This window comes from Leptonychotes weddellii, chromosome 3 (assembly GCF_054177405.1).
Source record: "Leptonychotes weddellii isolate Sample4059 chromosome 3, ASM5417740v2, whole genome shotgun sequence".
NCBI lineage: Eukaryota > Metazoa > Chordata > Mammalia > Carnivora > Phocidae > Leptonychotes > Leptonychotes weddellii.
Window position 1 is genome coordinate 92,976,121 of NC_138371.1, and position 24,447 is coordinate 93,000,567.

Consider the following 24,447-nt stretch of genomic DNA (forward strand, 5'->3'; position numbering starts at 1 on the left):
GCAACAACAGAACATCCCATAAAGAATAGGGCCCGATGTGACAGTGAACAGGCAGATTATGCAGCAGCAGGCCGTGGACTGAATGTTGGGGTGAGGGCAGGGGACAGTGTGACTCCCACGAGGCTGGTTTGGGTGCCTCCATAGTTTCAAGAACAGGAAAAACAAGGAAAAGAGAAGAGAAGAAGGCTTGGGAGCTGGGGTAAGATGAGTTTGGAAGGCTGGATTTATGACGAGGTAAGACTGCTGAGGAAGATCACACAGTAAGAGTGAGCAGAGTGAGGAGAGCAAGGACAAGCCTGGACAAGAGATCCTTACAGGACTGAGAAGATGGAGGGCAAATGGCGATCAGAAGCCCGTAAAGAGCAGAAGCCAACGGACTGGGGAGTAGAAAGGAGGGAGGGTCCCACACGGGATACCTCGAGAGGCAGGGGTCCCATGCCCGCTTTGCCCAAGACAGTCAGGTGTATGCCTGCCATCTCGACATCATTACTGACAACCTCCCGTCTCTCTCATAAATCATGTGGTCCCTCTAGGTCAGACCAGGGCCAAAAAGGGTGTAATGAAGACAACGAAATTAAGGTCACACAAGAGACTGATTTCAGCGGGTGGTGGGGTGGGAGCGGGCGGTGGCAGGCTAAGAAATCAGTGTAAGTGGAGGCAAGCATCATGGATGCTTCTTCCCAGAAGCTGGCCGTCAGGGGGCAGAGATGGAACAGCGGTTGGAAGGCCCAGAGTGCAGAGGGAGGGCTCTTTACCACCTGGTTGGATAGACTTGGGCAAGTTGACCAGCTGATGGGAAAAGACGGTTAGAGGAAAATGGCAAAGACTGGGCACGATGGCTTGGCTGTGTCCTCTCAGGATGGGAGTGCCCATGGATTTGGGCGGAAGGATTAGGAGCACAGGTGCAGGGACTGGCCACACCAGCTGGAGAAGTGCCTCTCTTCCACTCAGATGATGCTAGGGACTGACTGTCTGTGACACCCCCAAATTCCTATGTTGAAACCCTATCCGCCAATGTGGCTGTATTTGGAGACAAGGCCTGGAGGGAGGTAACAAAGGTTAAACATGGTCATAAGGGTGGGCCCCTGATCTGATAGGATTAGTGTCCTTATAAGAAGAGACACCAGAGAGCTTGGGTAGTGATCCCAGAGTCCTGGGATCGAGCCCCGCGCTGGGCTCCGTGCTCGGTGGGAAGCCTGCTTCTCCCTCTCCCACTCCCCCTGCTTGTGTTCCTGCTCTCACTATCTCTCTCTCTCTCTGTCAAATAAATAAATAAAATCTTAAAAAAAAAAAAAAAGAGCCAGATGTTGGTCGGAGAAAGTTCATTCTCTGACTCTCAGGAAATAGGAGGCAAGCCTGTCTATTGAAAATGAAAGAGGGATTGGTAATATCAGGAACATAGACATCAGGGAGAGCCCACTGGTGAGGGATCGATGTCCAACATATGGGGATTCTGGAGAAGACAGGAAAACTTAGGAATGTTGGCAGCATGGTGGGCTGGGACTTCAGGACAAGGCCAAGCAGAGATGTCCCTTCCCTGAATGCTCCTTGGAATCTGCCGGACACAGAATATTGAGGCTGGCTGAGCCCCAGGATATTATTATTTTCTGGAGTCCACAGGAACACTGAGCAGCCCTCTGTTTGTAATGTAAGCAAGTAGATAGGATCTGAGTGTTGTGGATTTTACCTTGGGCTGCAGGTTGTCCCAATGCCCGAGTGAAGGTCAGTGGTGAGAAACCTCAGCTTACTAAGGGCAGGGAAGCAAGGAGTAAGTCGGGGGACATTGGAGGGCGCCACTGTGGTGGTGGAACTCTAACCCTGGTTATGAAGTCTGGGCTGTCAAAGACGGGTGCCAGGAAGAGAGCTATGCGCTCCCTCCTTCCTGGACGTGGAGGAAGCCATAGGGCAGGGATAGTGGGGACAGGGTGGAGAGAGGTGGGCTCCATGGGAGCGCAGAAAGGCGATGCCAAAGCTAAGAGAAGGAGCCCCCTAAGGAGTCTGGGAAGTGTACTGCCTGGTTGATTGATTTTGTGACCCCAAGCTCATCTCTGGCCCCTTTAATAAAACGCTGTGTGTAATTCAGTATTTGTTTTATGTTTTATAAAGCGATTAGATTAAACTGATATTAATGTCACTTTGAGGCTCGGGAGAGCATTTTGCGACAGCCCCTTGGGTACCGGAAACCAGCGCAGGCCTCTTTCTGGGAGCAGATGCGGGTGCTGGTTAGGAGTCCTGGGGTTGGGTCCTCACACCGTGTCTGGGTGGGTGGCCCTGACAAATGGCTTCACCTCTCTCTGAGCCTCTGCTCCTTCCTCTGCACAATGAGGGTTATGAGAATAAAGTCAGATGGTGCTGGCAAGGACTTGGCAGAGTATCTGGTGTGAAGTGAGTGCTCAGTAAAGGACACCTTTATCATCATCATCTTCATTCACATTCATTTTAGAGATAGTAGCAATTTCAAAAGAAATCCACAAATATTTCCCCAGAAGATGAGAAGGTGATCTTTCAGGGATATAAAAAATCCCAGGGGCACCTGTGTGGCTCAGTCATTAAGCATCTGCCTTCAGCTCAGCTCATGATCCCAGGGTCCTGGGATCGAGCCCCGCATCGGGCTCCTTGCTTAGCAGGGGGCCTGCTTCTCCCTCGCCCTCTGCCTTCTGTTCCCCCTGCCTGTGCGCGCGCGCTCTCTCTCTCTCTCCCTCTGTCAGATAAATAAATAAAATCTTAAAAAAAAAAAAAATCCCAGAGAGCCTCCTCTGAAGAGTTGTCAATAGCCAGCTCCTCAGGTGACCCTTGCAGGTCTTCCCAAAATTCTGCTCGCCCGGTTGCCACCGAGCTTGTCAGCCCCTGGAGGTGGAGCACCATGTGCCAGACCCCCAAGCCAGGACCTTTGCTGTTTCTGAGCCATCCACTGAGATGGAAGGGAGAGAGGTGGGAGAGCAGGGAGGGAGGCTGGAGAAGATCAAGCCCATTCTCAGCACAAGTCATTTTGTCTGCAAGTGGGTGTTCATCGGGGACCTTGGCTCCGATTCCTTGTCACCAAGCCCACTCCCCTGAATCCAACATGTAATTGACCCCTATTGTTAGTTCTGCTCATGCATTTCCCCTGAAACAGGACAACCTTTAAGGCAGTGGTTCTCGACCAGGGGCAGTTCTGCCCTCCCTGCCTCCCAGAGGACATCGGGTAATGTCTGGAGACATTTTTCTGTGGGCACAACGTGGACAGGTGCTCCTGGCTTCTAGTGGGTAAAGGCCAGGGATGGTGCTAGATGCACACAATGCACAGGACAGTCCCCCAAGACAAAGAATTCTGTGACTCCCCCTCTGTCCTCTGGATCCTCATTAGTACTTCCCTCTGGCTTCCTCCATGCCGGGGGAAGACCTAGCTCCCTTCCTGGCACCCCTTGCCGAAAGCCCAGATTTAATATCCGGGGTTACAGTGTCATAGTTAAGAAACCCCACTTGAAGGAAAAAGCAACCCTCTCCACCCCACTTAACTCACTATGGTTATCGAGTTGGCAGTTTGCCAGATGCCACGGATTAAAAAGCCCTACCTTGAGTGACTGTTTTTCATTGGCTTGACACGGTTATGTACAATTTTATAAGCAAGGGTTACCTTCAAGATGTCATTGTTTATTACCTGGTGCTATACGAAAGTGCCACAGCTTACGACACTCCCTTTGGATGTCGTCACTTCATTCACTCACTCACTCATTCACTCAACCAACACACACTCATTGAGCTCCTTCTTACACTGAGACAGGCTCTAGGGATAGAGGATGAATAAGATATCTCAAAGTGTGTGTATTGGGGAGGAGGAAGAGGACAGATGTGCTAGTGAATAATCTCAACATCCTTCCAGGTAGAAGTCCTCATGAGATTCATGGGGGTGGGATAGCAAAGGGGGGGTGTGGTCCATGTTTCTTCTGGCGGTCTCAGAAAGCTGGCCTCTTCAGCCATCATCACTTTCTGGTTTCCATTTGCAAGGAACCTTCCTGACACTTCCCTATATGGAAAGGCAAGGGGGGAAGGTGGGTAGCAGTAATAAGCAGTTTGGCCTAATGATGCCCCATTAGGAAGACGCCTATGATCTCACACAATGCGGGGGCCCCATATAAATAAAAAATTGTTTGAATGCCCTTAAATTTCCAAATCAAATGTCCGACCACTCAGAGACAAAGAAACAGAAGGTAAGCAGGGTTTCAAAGCCTGGGAAATACTCCAAACAAAGTAGGCCAGTTCCATTCTTGTTTATTAAAGGAGTTCTTGCCAAGAAGTATGAGACCTCAGGTCTGGATAAGCCCATAAAATACCCAGAAGACCAAGACTTATACACAGGAAACCATCTTGTGATAATACAAGGCAGGACATGAGTGTATGAAAATGTCATGTAAAGACAAAGGACGTAAGGGAGAGCACCCTGGGTGACCGGGATCAAGCTATCTGGTTACTAGTCCCAACTCTACAGCTAACTTGTTGATTTGCGGCAACTCTCTTTTCTCTGTGGGTCTCAGTTCGCTCATCTGTAAAATAAGGGAATTGGACCAGAGCATCATGAAGCAGCCTTCCAAGGCACACTGAAGACTCAAACCAAGTGAAAGCTCTCATTTCCCCCTCTACTTATTCCTAACCTGGGGGCCCCTTGAGACTAAAAATGTAGGTTGAACCTCAGTCCTGAAGCCCAGCCACCTGTTGATTTCTTTTGACAACCTCAGGGTTACTGCAAATACTTAAGGAGGTGGGGAAGGTGATGAGGAAGAAGCTATTACCTCTCCCATCCCTGGGCACTGAATAACAGCACACCCAGAGGCTTTGAATTATCCCCAGGGTCCTGGGTGGCCCTTCCCCAAATTGGGGGTTCCGATTAGTGGTGGGTACTATTGCTCTAGCACCTTCCAACCACCAGGCCCTGCCGCTAGTGAGAAGAGGCTCCAGGGTTACAAGGGAGCTGGGAACGAGAGTCCCAAATTCTACTTTTCCATACTACTGCTGCTAGAATGTCAAGGAGCTGCTGGATGGGCAGCTCCTGAGTGTCAACACTCCCATCAGCTCTGGGAGTGAAGGGTTTTCTTATAATCAAACAGGAGAGGACTACAAGAAGGCAAGGTCATTGGACACCTGGAAGGACTCACCCAGGACAGAGACTGGAGACTCCAAATTGGGTCCCCAAGTACTTTGCCTGGGGAGTTTCTTGGGACAGAGGCCTTAAAGGCCAGTTTGCAATGCTGGTGGGAAGAAGTGGTTCTGGAATCTGCACCCCCCCCCTCCACTCCCCGCTCCACCACCCCCTCCCCATTCCTTCCATCCTGGCTGTCTGGGTACAGATCCCAGTGGGAGAAGCCCTGGATTCCAAGGCATTCCTGTGGGAAAGGAAAACAAGCCACCCACTCTGCCTTCCTCTGGACCGGGTTTTCGGAGATCAGCTCCTCCCAGGATCCCCTAGACATGCAGACTTTAGGGAGCCAAATCCCAAAGGGGAGGGAGGGAGTTGCTAATGGTCCCACCATAGAGTCGGCAGCTCCAGTCAGAGCTTTCTGAGGTTTCCCCTTCTGCAGCCCTGGGGGTGCGTGTGTGTGTGTGTGTGTGTGTGTGTGAGAGAGAGAGAGAGAGAGAGAGAGAGAGGGAGAGAGAGAGAGAATGTCAAGGCTTTGGGGCCCACGGACATGGGCTCCAATCAAATTTTCCTAGGGCAAGATTTTTGGCCTCTTAGAGTCTCTGTTTCCTCGTCTGTAAAGAGAGGGGGACACTACCAACCTGGAAAACCCATCAGGAGGTAGCGATGAAATAATGGAGGCAGAATGCCCAGCGCACAATGGGCACTGCTAGGGGCGCCTCCAGAGTTTCCGTCAGGGCACAGCCTGGAGGGAGGGGATGGCGTGGAGGGGAGAGGGGGTTTACCTTAGGGCTGCCTTCGCCGGGTGCACCTGCCGTTTTTACTCCGGGGGAGGAGGCTATCTGGAGAGGAGGCGATAGAGATGATCCTTGGGGGAGGGGGGGAACGGGGTGTCAGGGTTCCCCCTCCTCCACGGAAGATCTGGGGACCCACGGAGGGGAGCGGTACTCACCGTGTGCGCAGCGCAGGCGAGCAGCAGCAGCAGGGGCGGCCGCGGCCACAGCCGCAAGCGGGGACGCATGGTGCCCAGCGCGTTCCCCGCGGGGCGGGGGGGTGGGGTGGGGAGCGGGGAGAGCGCCTCGACGGCCGCTCCTCCTGTGCGCACCCCCGGTCCGGGAGCTCAGCGCCCTCCGCGGGGGCCCCGGCCGGCCGCCGTGTCCGGAGGAGCCATGGCTGTGGCCACCCAGCCCGCGGCGAGCCCCAGGACTCCTCGTCCTCGGAAGAGGTGGCCGCGCGCTAAGCCGCCCAGCGCATTGATAAGGACGCGCGGCGCGGCGGGCGCTCCTCCACCCAGCCGCGACTGACGGGCAGGGGAGGAGGCGGAGGGAGCGCGCGGGGGGCCGCAGGCGGCTCCGGCAGGCTCAGCCCCGGGGCGGAGGAGACCGGCAGAGGGCACGCTGCCTCAGCCTCGGACGCTGCAACACCCCCGAGTCCCGAAAGAGCGCTAAGTTCTGGGGCAGCCCTGCCGCAAGCTGGCCGCCCGCCGACGGGCAACGTATGACGCGGTTTTGAGTCTCGCATCTACTGATGCCCACGTTCGGGTTAAAAGAAGCTTGAGCTGGTGCCCTGCGGACGTAGCGGGGGCTCCGTAAATGCCTATTGCATCGATCGGGTGGGACAGCTACGTGGCACTTCATTTCCAATTTTCATTTTGTGTTTCTTCCTTATTCAAGTCATACCCTCTCATTCTAGGGAATTTCATTCCCATGGGCGCCATCACACGAGCAGGTTTAGATGATCAGGTGAGAAGCCTGTGGTCCACCCAGGCGTTTTGGGGGCTGCGCTGAAGATGAACCCCTGGAGGCTTTGTGCTCCTGGTGTCCCTGAGAAGCTATTTAAGCACCAGGCAGGTCTCTCCAGTAGCCTGCTCAACCTGAGTCTGAGTGCCCAGGTGACCTGGAGGCTGGCTTTTATTTTATTTATTTTTAAAGATTTTAGTTATTTATTTGACAGAGACACAACGAGAGAGGGAACACAAGCAGGGGGAGTGGGAGGGGGAAGGGGAGTGGGAGAGGGAGAAGCAGGCTTCCCCCGGAGCAGGGAGCCCGATATGGGGCTGGATCCCAGGACATTGGGATCATGACCTGAGCCGAAGGCAGACGCTTAAGGACTGAGCCACCCGTGCGCCCCTGGAGGCTGGCTTTTAGCCTCTCAGTACAGGACCCTCAAATGGCTCTTACACACCCAATTTTTTTCTTTCTGTGTTTTTGTGCCCACTCCTTTCCTCTTGGCTCTCCTATGTTGGCCTTTCTCCCGGCACTTTAAGCACACATCAGCTGCTTGAATTCCCCCCAAGCCCCTTAGTGATATTATGCCCGTTTGACAGAGAAGGTCATTGAGGGTGCAGGAGGATAAATGACGTTGTTGGGTACCCGAGACTCAGAAGGTCAGATGGGAAAGCCTGGCTAACCCTGATACCCCGATTTTCTGTGACTTCCCTCTGGTCAGATGGCTAATCTGCCTTTTTTTTTTTTAAGTTAACCTGCTCTTAAAGCAACATATTCTAGCCCATAGCAGCCTTCCTTACCTGAGGAGGCTATTGATAAGGTAAGGTTGGCAGATCACAGCAAAAATAAGAGGGAAAACAGTGCTTTGAGCTCTCAGGTCCACAATCAATGCCCAGGATATATCAGCCTAAAGTATATATGAACATAAACTCATTTGTAAGAACTTTTGCTACGGAAATACTCACCCAAAGACTCAATGAAATATGTGCAAGGATGTTTGTGGAAGCACGAGTACCGAATCGGAGAACAGGAGATAATGCGTGTGGAAGGGGGACACTCAGCCCCACCCCTGATGTTTCCTTCCTCCCCTAGCGCAGCCATTAGTATAATCCTCTTGACCTTTCTCAAGCCCCTCATTCAGGCCCTCCCCCTAGCACACACACACACACACACACAAATGCAGAGACAGGAAGAGCTCTATGTGTTTCATGCATTTGGGATAAGGACTGACATGAGGTTCTGCACCCCGCCTTCCTTTGACAGCTCCCCCACCTGCAGAGAGCCTGTAAATGGATCGCTGGTGCCAGGCTGTCATTGCTGGTCAAGGCTCTGTGTTGATCCAGTATCACCAGTGACAGGGGGGTCTAAGTAATTCTGCAGTTCAGTGTTAGAAAACCTGCTTGCCCACAGGTATAAACGCATTCTCCAAGATCAACTTTATCGTTCGTGAAAGTGATATTTGACCTCATCTGTCTTAATCTTATTTCTTAAATGGTTCAAGATTCGGGCTGGAAATAATGTTGTTACACCTTAAATGTACATCAGAAAGTGCACGCCGTAAGGACTTGCCATTTTTACTATATAGACTTCCGTGTTGCTCAAATATTTTCTTTTTTTTTATAGATTTGATTTTCTTATTTGACAGAGGGAGAGAGAGAGTGAGAGTGAGAGCACAAGCAGGGGGAGGGGCAGAGGGAGAAGCAGGCTCCCCGCTGAGCAGGGAGCCGGATGCAGGGCTTGATCCCAGGACCCTGGGATCATGACCTGAGCCGAAGGCAGACGCTTAACCTACTGAGCCACCCAGGTGCCCCTCGAATATTTTCTGTAACCACTGTGTGTATTGCTTTTTTGATGGGAAGAAATTTCAAGAAAACAATACACAAATGGAATCTGTGCTCTATACAAGAGCCTCATGATCGCCAGTAAAATAGCAGAACCACATCTGTTCTGGACAATTTAATAAATTTCTGGCCTGTGGCAAGCCTTTCTCCCTTAAATGGGAGGCTCTGTCTCTCTGAGCATTGAGAAAAGGGTCTGAAGGGCTCCACAAGAAGCCCATTTACAAGCCATGCATGCAGTTAGTGGCTTTATAAAAGCTGCCTGAGAAAACAATTTCATAATAGGGGTGGAAGGGAAAAGGTAGGGAATTAACAAGGTGTTTAATACCTGCCATGCGCTAGAGAGCCCTTAGGCATTTGGAGTGTGTTACTGTAGCCAGTCCTCCAGGACTATATGAGAGACGTTTACTTTCCTTGATCAATGAGATGGGACCTTGAGGCTTAGGGAGGGTAAGCACTCACCTCCAATAACACAGCTAATGAGGGGCAGGGCAGGATTTGAACCCCGGACTGAGCGCAAAGCCTTTGCCTTTACCTTTTGCACTGTACCAGTCATGAAGATGACTTTATTACCCTCGGGCTTCCAGAGTGCTTTGTAGGCATCGTCTCATTTGACCTTTGAAATAGCCTCATGGGGGTGACAGGACCAGCAGCCGTGGCCGGGCAGGACAAGGAGAACCCTTTGCACAGGTGGTTTCACTGAAGAGTGTTTAATGAAAGGACCATTGAGGTGCGGGGGTGTGGGCAAGGTTAAGGGAACCAACAAGGCACAGCAAGGTGCCAGGGACTAGCAACAGTGGGCCTAAAAAGGATGGCAAAGACTCTCTCCTTGATGAAACTTGAGCTCAACTCCTCAGAGCCCTCTTCTCGTCTAGGCATGGACCTTGACCCCTCTGTCTCTGGCCTGCCCAGCCCAGTCTCAGCAAGAGTCCCACTGTCCTCAGCTTAGTGAGAATCCCTCCAACTCTTTTCTTTCCCCCCCTCCAACTCTTAAAAAAATTTTTTTTATTAACATATAATGTATTATTTGTTTCCCCCCGAACTCTTGATAGCTGACCAACCTTGATATCTGATCAAGTTACTCATCCCCCACCTCTGATGTCTCAATCCTGGCCTGCCTTCAGCAAGAATCCTGCTAAGTCCTTCTAGCGAGAATCCCCCACCCTTGATGGCTCCTCTTAGTGATATTCCGTCCACTGCGCCCCTCACCCTCCTCCTTGGCCATAAATCCCCACTTGTCCTTATTGTGTTCCAAGACGAGCTGGATCTCTCTCCCCTATTGCAATACTCCTATAGTAACAGTCTTGAATAAAGTCTTCCTTACCATTTTATTTTATTTATTTATTTTTAAAGATTTTATTTATTTATTTGACAGAGAGAGACACAGCGAGAGAGGGAACACAAGCAGGGAGAGTGGGAGAGGGAGAAGCAGGCTTCCTGCTGAGCAGGGAGCCCAATGTGGGGCTCGATCCCAGGAGCCTGGGATCATGACCTGAGCCGAAGGCAGGTGCTTAACGACTGAGCCACCCAGGCGCCCCTTCCTTACCATTTTAACAAGTGTCAGAATAATGTTTTCTTTAACAAGGGGCCAGGAGAGAAAGCAGTGTCCCAGAAGTTGGTAAGAGCTGTCCTGGAGTCACCCTCGGAACTTAACCATAGAGGGAGGCAGCCACTGTCAAAGTTATGGCCCTGGCAAGGGGTCAAGTGGTCAGATAAACACCCTGACTTCCCTTCTCCTGTCCACTGATCTCCTGGTGATGTCTTCCATTGGCTGAACACAACCCAATGCCAGAGATAAGGCAGACTGACGAGAGAGGGAAACTATCCATACAGTTTACTTGCGGGATGGAGAAGGGAGGAAAATGGGTTTGGGAGGGAGGAGGCAAAAGGAGAATAACCCCACTTGGAATATTATACCCATTGAACAGATGAAGAAACTGAGATGTGATGAGGCTGTAGCTCAAAATCCCACATTTGGGAGGTAGGCTTGCTGGTACAGAATTCCGGACTTTGGGTCCCCAGCCCTGAATTGTTTCCGTCCCACACCCATCTCCCCCAGCTGTAGTGATGGAAAACCACAGCAATTATTTATTATCATTTCACAGTTCTGGGGGTTGACTCTTTTCAGCCAGGCAGTTCTCATTCAAAGTCTCTCCCAGGGGCACCTGGGGGGCTCAGTTGGTAAAGCAGCAAGCAGCCAAGTCTTGATTTCAGCTCAGGTCATGATCTCAGGGTCATGGGATTGAGCCCCAGGGTCATGGGAATGACCCCCAGTGGGGCTCCGTGCTCAGCGGGGAGTCTTCTTAGGACTCTCTCTCTCCCTCTCCGCCTTCCTCCACCCCCTCTCAAATAAATAAATAAATGTAAAAAAAAGTCTCTCCCAGGGTTGCAGTCAGACTGTGGCTAAGAGTCACCCTAAGATGCGCTCAGTTAAATGGCTGGGGCCAGAGCAGCTGGGGCTCCTCAGGTGTCCCCCGCTGTCTCTGTATGCTTTCTCCACATGGTTGCAGTGGCTCATGATCCCAAAGGTGTGCATCCCAAGAAAGAGCAGGTGGAAACTCTATTGTGATTGATGACTCAGCCTGAAAACCACACATTACTGCTTCTGTTGCTTCGTATTGTCCATATTACCAATCAATCTATCATAGTCACTAACTCAGAAAAGGAACTGGTGAGCCCTGGCACGCTGGGCAGCCAAGTGGTTGGCGGGGGGGTGGGCGGGGAGTCCCAAGACAGGCGGACAAATTGAAAGGAGAGCTCCTGGCTGGGTTTGCACACACTGTTGCTCAACAAACTCAGATAAACTCGTGGCAAGAGAAGCCAGTAACTCACGAGATGAGGGTTTGGAAAAGAGAAAGGGAGAAATTTCTTTTGGGTGCCTGCAGCAGTGGGGATGTGGCAGCCTCAAGCCTTAACCATCGATCTTCCCGGCCCGCAAGATGTGATTGTGATTTGATGTTTGAGTCCAGGAGCAAACGGACAAGAAAGAATTCTTGGGATGTTTTTAGTGCAAAAAAAGGTGGTTTTATTAAAGCACAGGGACAGGGTCCATGGGCAGAAAGAGCTGCTCTGGGATTGTGAGGAGCAGCTGATTATATACTTTTAAGTTGGGAGACAAAGGAAGTTTCCAAAAGGACTTTCGTATGTTAAAGAAGACTTTACAGGATCCTGGAGGCCTGGCTATTGTCAAGCTAAGGTTGTTTTCCTCCAGCAAGGTATTAACATTAAAGGCAGTTGGGAGTTCCTGGAGGAACGTCTTTCTCTGCCTGTCTCAAGTATTTGTCAATGGGTGGCCGGTTATAAGGACATTTAATTTTATCTACAGTTCTTTTGCCTTTGTTCTCCACATCGAGATGGACATCTAGAGTCTTATAGAGAGAGGTTGGGGGGGGGGGGTTGTACGCAAGAGAGCTGTCAGAGAGCAGGTGGTCATGGGTGGGGGTCGATATGTGTTCAGCACAAGATCATGGTGGGGAAGGGGATGTGCAGAGTGTGATCTTCTAGGCATTCCATTGCTATGAAGGCTTTTCTGGTCTGGTGGTTGGAATGTTCCGGTCATTGCAAAATGTCTTGTCAATGCCTCAAGAAAGTGCGATAAGAAATAAGCACAAGGGTTTTAAGTTAGAGCTAGTTAAGGGGTCTTGACTATTTCTGGTTAAAACTGTTGGGGTCTATAGTTGAGCAAGAGGGCTCACTGACATCCAGACAATCACAGAAGCCTGCCCAGGTTCAAGGGAAGCAGCATAGACTCAATCTCTTGATGAGAGGATGAGAAGATTCTGGAAGAGTGTGTGAAACCATAAATACCATTATGGCCATTGTGGGGAAATACCAAACTATACACCCTCTAAACTTCATTATAACCCCCATGAGTGATGGAGAGGGGCCATCTCTCTCTCTCTCTTTTTTTAAGATTTATTTACCAATTTGAGAGAGAGAGAGTGGAGGGGTGGGGTAGAGGGAGAGGGAGAGAGAGAATCTCAAGCGGACTTCCTGCTGATTGTGGAGCCCAGTGCATTCCATTTGTTAAAAAAAAACGCTGTACCGGGAAGAGAGCTATGCCCCAAGACAACTCCTATCACCTGAGAGACACTTATCCACATAACAAGACAAACCTTATTTATCATACATTTTCTCCCCTCCCTTTCCCATAACTTGCCTCCCCAGCCCAGAAGCCCCCACACCCCCTTTTCCTTTGTTTAGCCTAAAATGGTATATACACTTCAATCATCTGACCACCTCCCTGAATCTCATCTCCTTGTGAAACTCCCACACATCTGCAGGTCATTACTACTGCTTTTGCTCTTGTTAATCTGTCTTCTATCAGATTGATTTGCAAGCTTCAGCCATTGAACCCAGGAGGGTAGGGGTAAAAGATTTTTCCTCCCCTACAGTGCAATCCCCCAAAAGCTAAATTTTAAAAATCCCTGGTGCCCAAAGGGAAAGAGATCTTTTCTCCTCTTCCTTCTCTTTTAGCATTTCCTTTAGAAAACTTGTAATTAAAAATCTCCTCCTTCTCTTTGAGATGTATGCATTTCCTTTTTAAAAAGGAAATAAGCCTATTGCCAGTTTTTCTTGAAGGCGGTGGATCCATCTCCATGAAATGTGGATATCAAGGCCCCCCAGCTCTCTGTCACTGTGGGAGGTTAGTGCAGACATTTGGCTCCAAGTTGTAATTTCCTGCTTGTCAAAAAGATACGAGAAGTTTTATTTTCCCTTTGGATAAAGACAATTAACTGCCTGGCTCTATAAAAGGGTAAGATTTCTATTTGTCTTTGCCATCTCTTTTGTGGCTTGTCAATGATGTGCATTTCAGGCTGGTTTAATGCTTAATAATAAAACGGATTCATCTTTTCTTCATTTGGTGGAGAGGGTTCACCTGGTTGACCAGAGATTTTACTTTAAATTACTTCTCCAACATGAAATTAGTTTTTTGCATTTTTCCAGGAACAATAAACACTTGTTAGAGAACTAATTAAGCCCATTCATTCAGTGAATATTCATTGAGTACCTACTCTGTTCCAGGTGGCTATGAGAGAATGATAGAGGCCTGGGGAAATTGCCCGTGGAGATCTCAGCCCTGTGTACAAAGCCTGGGGTACTTTAATTGCACCCCCTCCCAGGAGGCCCAGCAAGATGATGGAGGCTGGTGGTCAAGACTTCAGAGGTTTAACGCAACCACATAGTTAACAAACCAATTGGTGGGCTGAAGTGAACAACTACAGAATGTATGGTGGATACTGTAAACCACAATACATTCTATGGGAGACTGTACCAGGGGCCAGACCAAACCTTGTGGGTTAATGTATGAGGTCACCATTCTCATAGGTAAAATATATTTGAATATCGATAATTTTATAAGGTTCAATCTAATAGACATCTGTTGGTGTGTCTGGCTGGCCTCCATTCCCCCCCTTCTGGTACAAGGATCTCCCTTCCCCTCCTCCACTCTCAGACCTTGGGGCTTGGTGGGGGGGCTTTCACCAACAGCAGCCCAGGGGTGAGCACATGACCCAGACCTAGGCGAGGAGAGGCAGCACCACCAACTAAGCACAGTAATTGGTTCAGGGATGGGCACGTAACAGATGCTGGGCCAATAAGAGTGACACCACCAAAACCCCCGCATTAGCATTATACTCAAGCTAGTACCAAGATGGCAGCCCTCCCACATCATGAAGAGTCCTGCTTGAGAATGAAGCCCACACAGAGTGGAGAACCAAGAGACCAAGAAAGACAAGATCCTAACACTATCCTCTGGTACCTAGATGCAGCTGTGACTGAAGCCTCTCTTGATAGAAGATAGGTAGATAGATAAATTTTTAACTTTTTTTACTTCTGAATTCATTCTGTCACTTGTAATCTCTTTCTGTCACTTAAATCCACTTCCGTCACCTGTAAAAATTTCCACTGGCATACATGTAAGGAAGGCTTCCCGGGAAAGTGACATTTGAGCAGAAGGGACTGGTTTGGGGGTAGGGGCTGAGGAGAGCATTGGGAAGGAGTGAGGAGTTGGCTGTCCCTGGGTGGCTGGGTTTAAGGCCTTCACCAAATGACCACACCAATGAAATGAACTTGCTCTGCCCCTTCAGCTGCTCAATAAACCAAACAAAGAGGTCTGTCCTCTCTTGAATGTGAGCTTTTCTGGAGCCCAGGTAATGTATTATTGATGAGCCATAAATAATGGGGCAAGCATGATTTCCTATTCAGTGCTGAAGTACAAAGGTATAACACTGACATTTTAATGAGGTTTTTATGGTCCAGGCTCACTGTTTACACTCTGGAAATGTGGGCTGGCTTTCTCAGGAAAGCAGTTTTTCCTTTACTTTTCTTATTTTCCTCCTCCATTTGTCAGCATCCTTTTAAATATTTATATGAAATATTATCATTAAAACAGATCAAATAAAAGAGAGCAAATAAAACCATATCTGAAAGACAATGTTGCCAGTGTTCCCAAGACCTTACTTTCACTAGAGGGAACAAAGAAAGATCAGGTGCACCCCTACCTCCCAGAGGCTCCCTACATTTCTGCCTGATTAGGCAATTTGGCTTGGTGTACAGAAAAGAATGCCGGCAACAAACAAACCTGGATTCAAATCCTGACTTAGGCATCAATTTACCATGTGACCTCAGGCAGTTACTTTATTTATTTATTATTTTTTTAAAGATTTTATTTATTTATTTGAGAGAGACACAGCGAGAGAGGGAACACAAGCAGGGGGAGTGGCAGAGGGAGAAGCAGGCTTCCTGCCGAGCAGGGAGCCCGATGTGGGGCTCGATCCCAGGCCCCTGGGATCATGACCTGAGCTGAAGGCAGACACTTAACGACTGAGCCATCCAGGCGTCAGGCAGTTACTTTAGCCCTTCAGGGCTAATATCCTCATCTGTGTAATGGGGCAAATAATACCGATCTTTCAGCATTATCACGAGGTTGAAAAAAAAATCAGTGGGATTAAATGGCCTGCATATACAACTTGAGATGCATTTGGCTCCAGATAACAGACAAATCAACTTAAGTTGGCTGAAGTAGTGATAGGGATGAGTACTGGCTCACGTGACTGAGAGTCCAGAGACAGAGCATACTTCAGGGTGGACTCACGCATGGTTCAGGTTATGTTTGTGCATGGTTCTCTTTGCTCGGCCCAACCCTGAGTTGCATAAGCTCAGGCTGGTAGCAAGATGGCTACAGCAGTTCTGTACCCTCCCATCCACAGTCAGTGCCAGAGAAAAGAGAATGTGGTACTCTCTTAAGATGCTGACGCTTCTCCATTGAGAGGTGGAGTCTGTTGGGGGAGAAGAATTTACTCTGCCTGTCGAGGTCCTTCTAGCTGGACTAAAAAATCTAGTGGACATGAGACAGATGAATGGGAGAAAGTCAAATTTAATATCATATATTTGGGGAATCCACACAGACAAGAAATTCCTGAGACAGGTGAAGTAAGTTACATATGTCATTCTGAACTAAGGAGGAGGAGCTAGGGGTCTGGGACTTCAAAGGGAAGAAAAGCAATTCACAGGAAGATGAAAAAGAGTAAATGCTTGTGAACAAATGTATGCTGGACCCCTCAAAAACAAGGGCACATAGAGGACTTTGATCAAACAGGCCTTACTGGGTCCCTCCCTGCATGCCATACCTAGTCCATAGTATAATGTAGTTGTCTATGGTATTACCTCCCTTCTTGGACCAATTCCTCTATCTACATTCTTTTCAGGGAGTAGGGCGGGGGGGGAACTAAAGAGCTTTTCCTAGATCTGCTGGGTATTGATTGATTGCTTTTTAAATAAAAATAATCTTCATGCCAAAGTGGCCCATCTTGGAGTGGTCTGCCCCTATAAGTCTATGTAGGGGGCCAAGGGCAGCCACTCCAACCTTGAGATCAAGACCTGAGCTGAGATCAAGAGTTGGATGCTTAACCAACTGAGCCACCCAGGCACCCCTACCTGAGTGGATCTGTGAATGGCCTCAACCAATAGAATGAGGTTGGAAGTTGTCCTGCACAACTTTCAAGGCTAGGTCATAAGGCTAGCTTGTGCCTGGCTCTCTTCTGGAATACTTGTCTTCAGAATCTAGTGACCGTTTTGGGAGGAAGTCCAGGCCATATGTGGGTATTTTGGCCTAGAGCCTCATCTAGGTTTCCAGCTGGCAGCTTTAGCATCAACCACCAAATGATGCCTTCAGACAAGTCCACCTCCCTGCTTTTGAATCTACAAGCCATCTCTGCTGTGCCCTGTCTGAATTCCCTTCCCATAAAAACCATGAAAGAGTTAAGGATTATAGTTCTAAGCCACTAAGTTTTAGGTAATTTGTTATGGAGCAATACATAATGAATACAACATAAAATTTCTTAAAAATCCTACAAGACAAAAACCATTAACAGCAAAGTCAAATGACAAGCTAGGGAAACTTTTTGCAACAAAAGACTGTAATATAGAAAGACTGTAATATAGAAAGGCTGTAATATAGAAAGAGCTCCAGTGATTCAGTAAGAAAAAAAATCAAGAACCAAATGGAAAAGAGTAAGGGAGATGAACTTACAGAAAAGACAACATAAATGTCCTGTAAACATATGAAAGCATACTCACTTTTACTCATCATTAGAGAAATACAAAATAAAACCATACTGAAATACTACTTTTCACCCACTGAATTGGCAAAAACATAAAGGTTTTATAATATATTCTGTTAGGGAGGTCATAAGGAAACCAGCACTTTGATACATTATGAGTAGGAGTAAGAATTAAGACAAAGGCCATTGAGGGCAACCTGACAATAGTTATCAATATTACAAATGCACAGACCCTCTGACCTAACACTTCTACTTTGGGGACTTTTCCTATAGATATACTCACATGCATATGAATGAATGTATGTACAAGTTTGTAGAAATGACATGTGCACTTATATAAATCATCACAACATTGTTTATATGGCAGAAGATCAGGAACAACCTAAATATTCAATAATAGCAAACTGATTACAAAAGTTATGGAATTTCTGCAGCCAGAAAAAACAATGAGGAGGGGGGTGCCTGGCAGGCTCAGATGTCCCTATTTGGGCTTTTAAACAGGCGGTGAACTTCTTATAAATGCAAGCATACATATAATTGCTTGTGTATGAATAATGTATTCCTAAAAGATAAATAAGAATCTGGTGGATGCCTGAGGGGCTCAGTTGGTTAAGAGTCCAACTTTTGGTTTTGGCTCAGGTCATGATCTCAGGGTCGTGAGATCGAGCCCCATGTTGGGCTCCATGCTCAGTGGGGAGTCTGCTTGAGATTCTCTCTCTCCTTCTGCCCCTCCCCCTGCTCACAAGCATGTGCACACTCTCTCTCTAAAAATAAATAAATAAATCTTTAAAAAAGAATCAGGTAACATGGGTTACCTCTGAGAAAGGAAACTGGTGATTAAGGACAGGGGTAGAAGGGAGATTTTTTACTTCTCAGATTTTGAACCATATGAATATATTGTCCATATTCCAATTCTATACACACACACACATAAGTATATGTATATATAAATTTAGATCTCACTTGGCATAACCCATTAATGACTTTATCTACAAATATCTTGGAAGTCCTACCATGTGCCACGCAGTGTACAAGGTGATGAGTATACAGTGGTGAACAAGTCAGCCTTACTGAACTGATACTCCAGGAAGACAGACATCGAGAGGTAAGCCTATTAGTCTAGAACCACATTCTCCAGTAAGTTCATTGAAGGGAGAGCAGCCAGTGCTGGGAGAGAAGGTGGTGGGGTAGGACCTGATTTAGAAAGGGAAGCGAGGGAAAGCCCCTCTAAAGAAGAGATCCTTAGACTGAGTAGGAATTAGCTAAGTTTTATTTGAAAGGCTGCAGGCTCGAAACAACAACCATTTTATTATTTCTCATGAATGTTAGGGTCAGAAATTCAGGCAGGACTGGACTGGGCAGTTAAAGCAGTCACAGACCCACACACACTCAAGGGGAGGGCACAGGGACCCCATGAGAGGAGCCTCAGAGTTTCCAGCCAGCTTTAACCCACCACACCAGGCCAAGGGGCTGTGGTCGGGTGGAGCACAGGGAGCGTGCAGTAAGGAGAAGGTGGAGAGAGAAGGCCGGAAGTAAGTAACGTCCTATAGAGCCTCGCAAGTTTTGTTAAGGATTTTACATTTTCTTCTCCGTACAATGTGAAGACATTGAGGAGTTTTAGGCAAGGAACTTAACTGTTCCCCTCGTGCTTCTGAAGCTAACGCTTATAGTTTATAGCTTCTGTTCCTGTTTTCACACCCATTTCATTCACTTAGTTTGGCAGAGGTTGGGATACCTTTGTATTCTTCTCACTGCAAACTCTCAGCAAAATAAATGAGAAATACATAAATGAATTGGTTAAATAATTGACCATCGAAAACAGCTATAATTGTAGGGCATCAGTTTAGTGATTCTCAAATTTTAATGTGTCTGTGAATTCCTGGGGGATCTTATTAATATGCAGGTTCTGATTCAGTAGGTCTGGGGTGACCTGAAATTCTGTATTTCTTTTTTTTTTCTTTTTAAGATTTTATTTATTTATTTGACAGAGAGAGAGACAGCGAGAGCAGGAACACAAGTAGGGGGAGTGGGAGAGGGAGAAGCAGGCTTCCTGACTAGCAGGGAGCCTGATGCGGGGCTCGATCCCAGGCCCCTGGGATCATGACCTGAGCTGAAGGCAGACACTTAACGACTGAGCCACCCAGGCGCCCTGAAATTCTGCATTTCTAACAAGCTGCTGCGCTACATTTCATACTTTGAGTAGTGAGTGTTTAGAAATCATCATATCTCAGGGGCAGCTGGGTGGCTCAGTTGAGCGTCTGCCTTCTGCTCAGGTCATGATCCGGGGGTCCTGGGATCGAGCCCCGCATTGGGCTCCCTGCTCAGCGGGAAGCCTGCTTCTCCCTCTGCCCTCCCCCTCCCTCCCCTCCCCTCTCTCCCTCCCCTCTCTGCCCCTCCCCCTCCCCCTGCTCACTCTTTCACTCTCTCTCAAATAAATAAATAAAATCTTAAATTAAAAAAAAGAAATCATTGTATGTTTTCAGTTGAAAAAAAGAGATAAATGGGATGCAGGTACCAGGCAAGCAGAGGTGAGATGATGTCATCCAGGTCCAGAATCTTCTTCCTGTCTCCTTGTTCTGCTAATCCTGCTCACCAGCTTCACCTTCAGGCTCAGGCTTGCCCTGGCCTCTGATGGCTGCTGCACTTCCAAGGACTCACTTTAGGAGACTACAATGTCCAGAAAGAGAAAGGTACTATATTTATGTGTGTCTCTGTCTTAGGACAGAGGAATCCTTTTCCAGAGGTTCCCCCGGAAGGCTTTCCCTAATGTCTCTGTCGCCAGAACTGGTTACATACTCAACGGTAAATCAGTCGTTGGCAAGAGGATGGGGAGTTCTGTGACTGACATAGACTAATCAGCATCTATTGCTGGAAGTGGGGATCTGGGGAACTGGGACTGGGGAGGATCCCAAGCTAGAAGGTGGGAGTGGACAACCAACAGTGTCCACTCCACTATAATATGCAATTTGGTGAATTGTACAGAGACCTACATATTATATCTATATCCATATCTATATATCTATTTGTATGTCTATCTTTACATATAAAATAGGGAATTCGGCACTTTTTCTAAGAAAAAAATTTTAAGACAAATTAAAACGTGTTACCCAATACCCATTAACAAGTGTACGGAAACAAGCATTTGATGATTTAAGCTGGAGTGGAAAGGTCTGGGACTGTGGGAAACAAAGCATTTGTTCTAAAATCTACAACCTTGTTGGGGCAACAAAACAGAAGGAACTGAAACAAACTACTATATAAGCCAATGGATTTTTTTCACGCACTTGTCCAACAGTTACTGGGTAATCACTATAAACAAAGATCTGTGTCAAGGGCTGTGGGAGATCCAAAGATAAGGCACAGTCCCCTCCTGATAAGAATTTCGCAGTTTAAGACACACAAGTAATAATGGGTGCAACATATAAAAAGACAAGGGCCAAAAAAGATGCTAGAACAAAGTGTATGGAACTTAGAGTAAGGAAACAGTCCTTTTGACTCAGAGGGCTGTGGGGAGGGTAGAAGATATCTCCAGACTAGCCTTGAAAGGGAGATTTTTTTTTTTTTAAAGATTTTATTTATTTATTTGAGAGAGAGAGAATGAGAGAGAGCATGAGAGGGGAGAGGGTCAGAGGGAGAAGCAGACTCCCCACTGAGCGGGGAGCCCAATGTGGGACTCGATCCTGGGACTCCAGGATCATGACCTGAGCTGAAGGCAGTCGCTTAACCAACTGAGCCACCCAGGCGCCCGAAAGGGAGATTTTTAATCAGCGCTGTTGGCAGCAGGGACAGATTGGAGAATAGGAAGATGGGAAAATGAATATTCCCAGTGTGCGTGGGGGGGATCCACATACAGCACAAGTGACGTGGGTGTGGGGAAGGCAGATATTCTTATTGGATTCCTACTATAATTTCTTATCGACACGAAGCCATAAATAATATCAAGCAAGTGTCAAGGCATACAATGAAAAAATGAAACATATATAACAAACAAAGCATACAATGAAAACTCCTAGGAAGAGAAAAGCTTGAATCATCTGTGTAAGGAATAATGTCCATGGGTGAGCAGGGTGGAGTAGACAGGACAGGAATTCTGGGGAGCAAGTTATGGTTTAAAACTCCTAAATATCAGTATCAGAACAGAAACAGTTTCTTCAGTGAATAAATTGCAACAACAACAAAAAGATATGGAGGGAGAATCTGTCGATTAAAAGACACCTAAAGGACATATCAGTCTATTGTAATGTGTGGGTTTTATTTGAATTCTGATTCATTCAACTCTAAACATGACATTTATTTTATTTATTTTATTTTTTATTTTTTAAAGATTTTACTTATTTATTGGAGAGAGAATGAGATAGAAAAAGAGCATGAGAGGGGGGAGGGTCAGAGGGAGAAGCAGACTCCCTGCTGAGCAGGGAGCCCAATGCAGGACTCGATCCCGGGACACCAGGATCATGACCTGAGCCGAAGGCAGTCGCTTAACCAACTGAGCCACCCAGGCGCCCCTAAACATGACATTTATGACATTTGTGGGACAGTTGAGTATTGGGTATTTGAAGATGTTAAATTACTTTAATTTTTTAAGGCACTGGCATTGTGGTTATGTTTTTAAAGAGTTTTTATCTTTTGGGGATATATTCTGAAATATTTATGGATGAAATGATGCCTGGGGTTTTCTTCAAAATAGTACAGGGAGTAGGGGAAATGTATAGACGAAACAAGATTGACCGTGATTTGATCATTGTTACAGATAGGTGTTGAAGGTTCATCATACTATTCTGCCTACCTTCGTATATGTTTGAAATTTACCATAACAGAAAACGTAAAACAAACTATACTTCAGTATTAAGTGAATCCGTGAACGAAAGTCTGTCGGGAAGCTCCGCCCACGGAGCTGGGGAGGCCCCGCCCCTTTGGGCCAGTTCCTCTCCCGCCGTCTGCTCTCGCAGGGTTCCAGTTTATAGTATCTCCCGACTTTCTCACTTCCCCTCGGGAATCCATTGCCTTCGCACCTCATAAGTCGCTCTCGATTCTTCCCCAGGCCCCACAGACTGCTCCGAGTCCCCAGAAGTCACCTTTGGCTCCCCTCGCCCCACGTCCCTGGGGAGTTTGGTCGCGTCCGGCCGCAGACACCCCCCCCCGGCCCCCGCCCGGCGCCGGGAGCGCGTCCGCGTCGTCATGGCGACGCTCGGAGCAGAAGCTGGCGGCGGCGCGGGCCGAATCCCGCCCCGGAACCATCTCCTATGTGAGCGGCCTGGGACCTGGGGCCAGACGTGGCCCCCTGGGCCGCCGCTGAGCAGGCTTGAGGCAGCCCGAACCCCGGGCGGGTGTCCCGCCGCCAGTCAGACTGGTCTGGGGTCAGAGGAGAGGTCGGGCCTAAAGGGTTAAGTGAGGATCGGGGTGCTGCGTGGGTCTGGCGTCGACCCCCTACTCCTAGCCGGAGATGGAGTAAAGGGGCGCTGAGGGGAGCAGGCGTTTGGCTAGGGGGAGAAGGCCTGCCGGGTAGAGGATGGGGTGAGGGGACCGAGGATGGGGGTGTGTGAAAAGAGACAGGGTTCACCCCGGAGGGAGTGAGCTGGAATAGGAGCTCTCGTGAAAATGGTTTAGCCATTGTTCCTGCCCGAAGTACAGGCAGAGAACTTGAGGGAACCAAGAAGAGGGAGCCTGAAAGTGAACTTGGGGCAGGTGTTGAAGGGGATGGAGGGGAACGAAGCGGGCGGGTGAGGAGTGGGGAATCTTCAGAGATGCTAGGAAGGGGCGGGGGAGGTGGTAAGGGGAAAGGAGAAACTTTCAGAAAATGATTATTAAACATTTTCTTCTGTGTGGTCAGTGTATTTTGCTTGATGCTGTGGACTGTGGAGAATCTAAAGCTATGAGCCTTCTCCAGGAAAAAAAAAAAGTACACAAAGATCCACATATGATTTTACATTGAATCTCAGGCATTGCAGAGCAGCCCCCAAAGCATGTACAAGGATCCCAAATTTAGAGACTTAGCTGTAGAAGATCGCAAGATGTATAGGCTTTGTAAAGTGCCGTGTACAAGGCAATAAATCATGAATACCCAATGAGTAGTAGAGGTGGTAATTGCTAAAGAATGGTGAAGGGTGTTGGGGACAGTGTGGACTTTATGAAGAGGGTGGAACTTAACGTGAATGTTAAGGAAAAGCAAGTCGGACATGAACCAGGACCCTAGATCCTACGACAGAGCTCCTAGGAATGCCTTTGTGACGCTGGAGAAGGTCCCTTGGCTACTCTCCCTCCTCATCACCCCAGAGACGGGGCCCAGGAAGGTGGTCCAAGAATGCCAGTGTCTCCAAATGTTAAAGGGTTTCATGGTCACATGCAGCTAAGAGCCGATTTGGAGAAATCTCAGAAGAAGCCTGTTTAACTATTTACTTCAACCTTTTCCAATTTTATTTGATCATGAGCACCTTTATTTTTCCCTTCAGGTGCCTCTTCTAATAGCTCAAGAACATCTCAGGACTACATTTTGGGAAAAGCTCTTGAGGAGAGGGAATTAAGGACCACGGAAGTGTTTTGAGCAATGGCACGATATTGGGTTGTGATGTGTGACACAAGATTAATGGGACATCCCTGTGTGGGAATGGAATGGCCAGGAGAGGCAGGGAGGCAGGGAGGGCCTGGTCCACACAGTCACAGAGGTACATTTGTCAAAGATTGAGAAAAAAAAAAAAAAGTGTGGTTTCTCATACTGCTGCTGTTTTTTTTTCCCCCCCAGGAAATGACCTTTGGCTCTAAAAAGAAGACTCGATTTTTCATGATAAAATGGCAGTGGTGAAAACCCCCAGCAGAGAGCTAAGCAATGCGGAAGAACCATTTACTAACATATCCCCCCTCCTTTTGAAGAGCCTAGTGGAGGAGCCTAAGAAAAGAAGAGAAGTACCTAATCACCTTCTAGAATCAAGTAAGTGAGTAGAACAGAGCTTTGCTTTACAATTTACATCTTCCCAGAGGATCCAAAGTTCAGAAAGCATAATGGGATTTTTGGTGCTGATTTCTCTATATTGTTTTATGGGCTCACAATAGCTTTTATTATTAAGAACGATGGTTCTACTGGAGGGTATTATGTTGAGTGAAATAAGTCAAACAGAGAAAGACATGTATCATATGATCTCACTGATATGAGGAATTCTTAATTGTAGGAAACAAACTGAGGGTTGCTGGAGTGGGGGGTGGGGTGGGAG

The 24,447-nt window shown here is 47.8% G+C and overlaps 1 protein-coding gene across 1 annotated transcript in view; it reads left to right on the plus strand.

Moving 5' to 3' along the window:
* The first annotated feature begins 22,401 nt into the window (after positions 1–22,401).
* CFAP221 (cilia and flagella associated protein 221) overlaps positions 22,402–24,447 on the plus strand; it is an 81,517-nt gene continuing 79,471 nt past the window's right edge. Inside the window, exons 1-2 of the mRNA XM_081815489.1 lie at positions 22,402–22,487; positions 23,982–24,167. Coding sequence (XP_081671615.1) covers positions 24,029–24,167 — 139 coding nt within the window. The 5' untranslated portion in view covers positions 22,402–22,487; positions 23,982–24,028. The remainder of the gene's footprint in view (positions 22,488–23,981; positions 24,168–24,447) is intronic.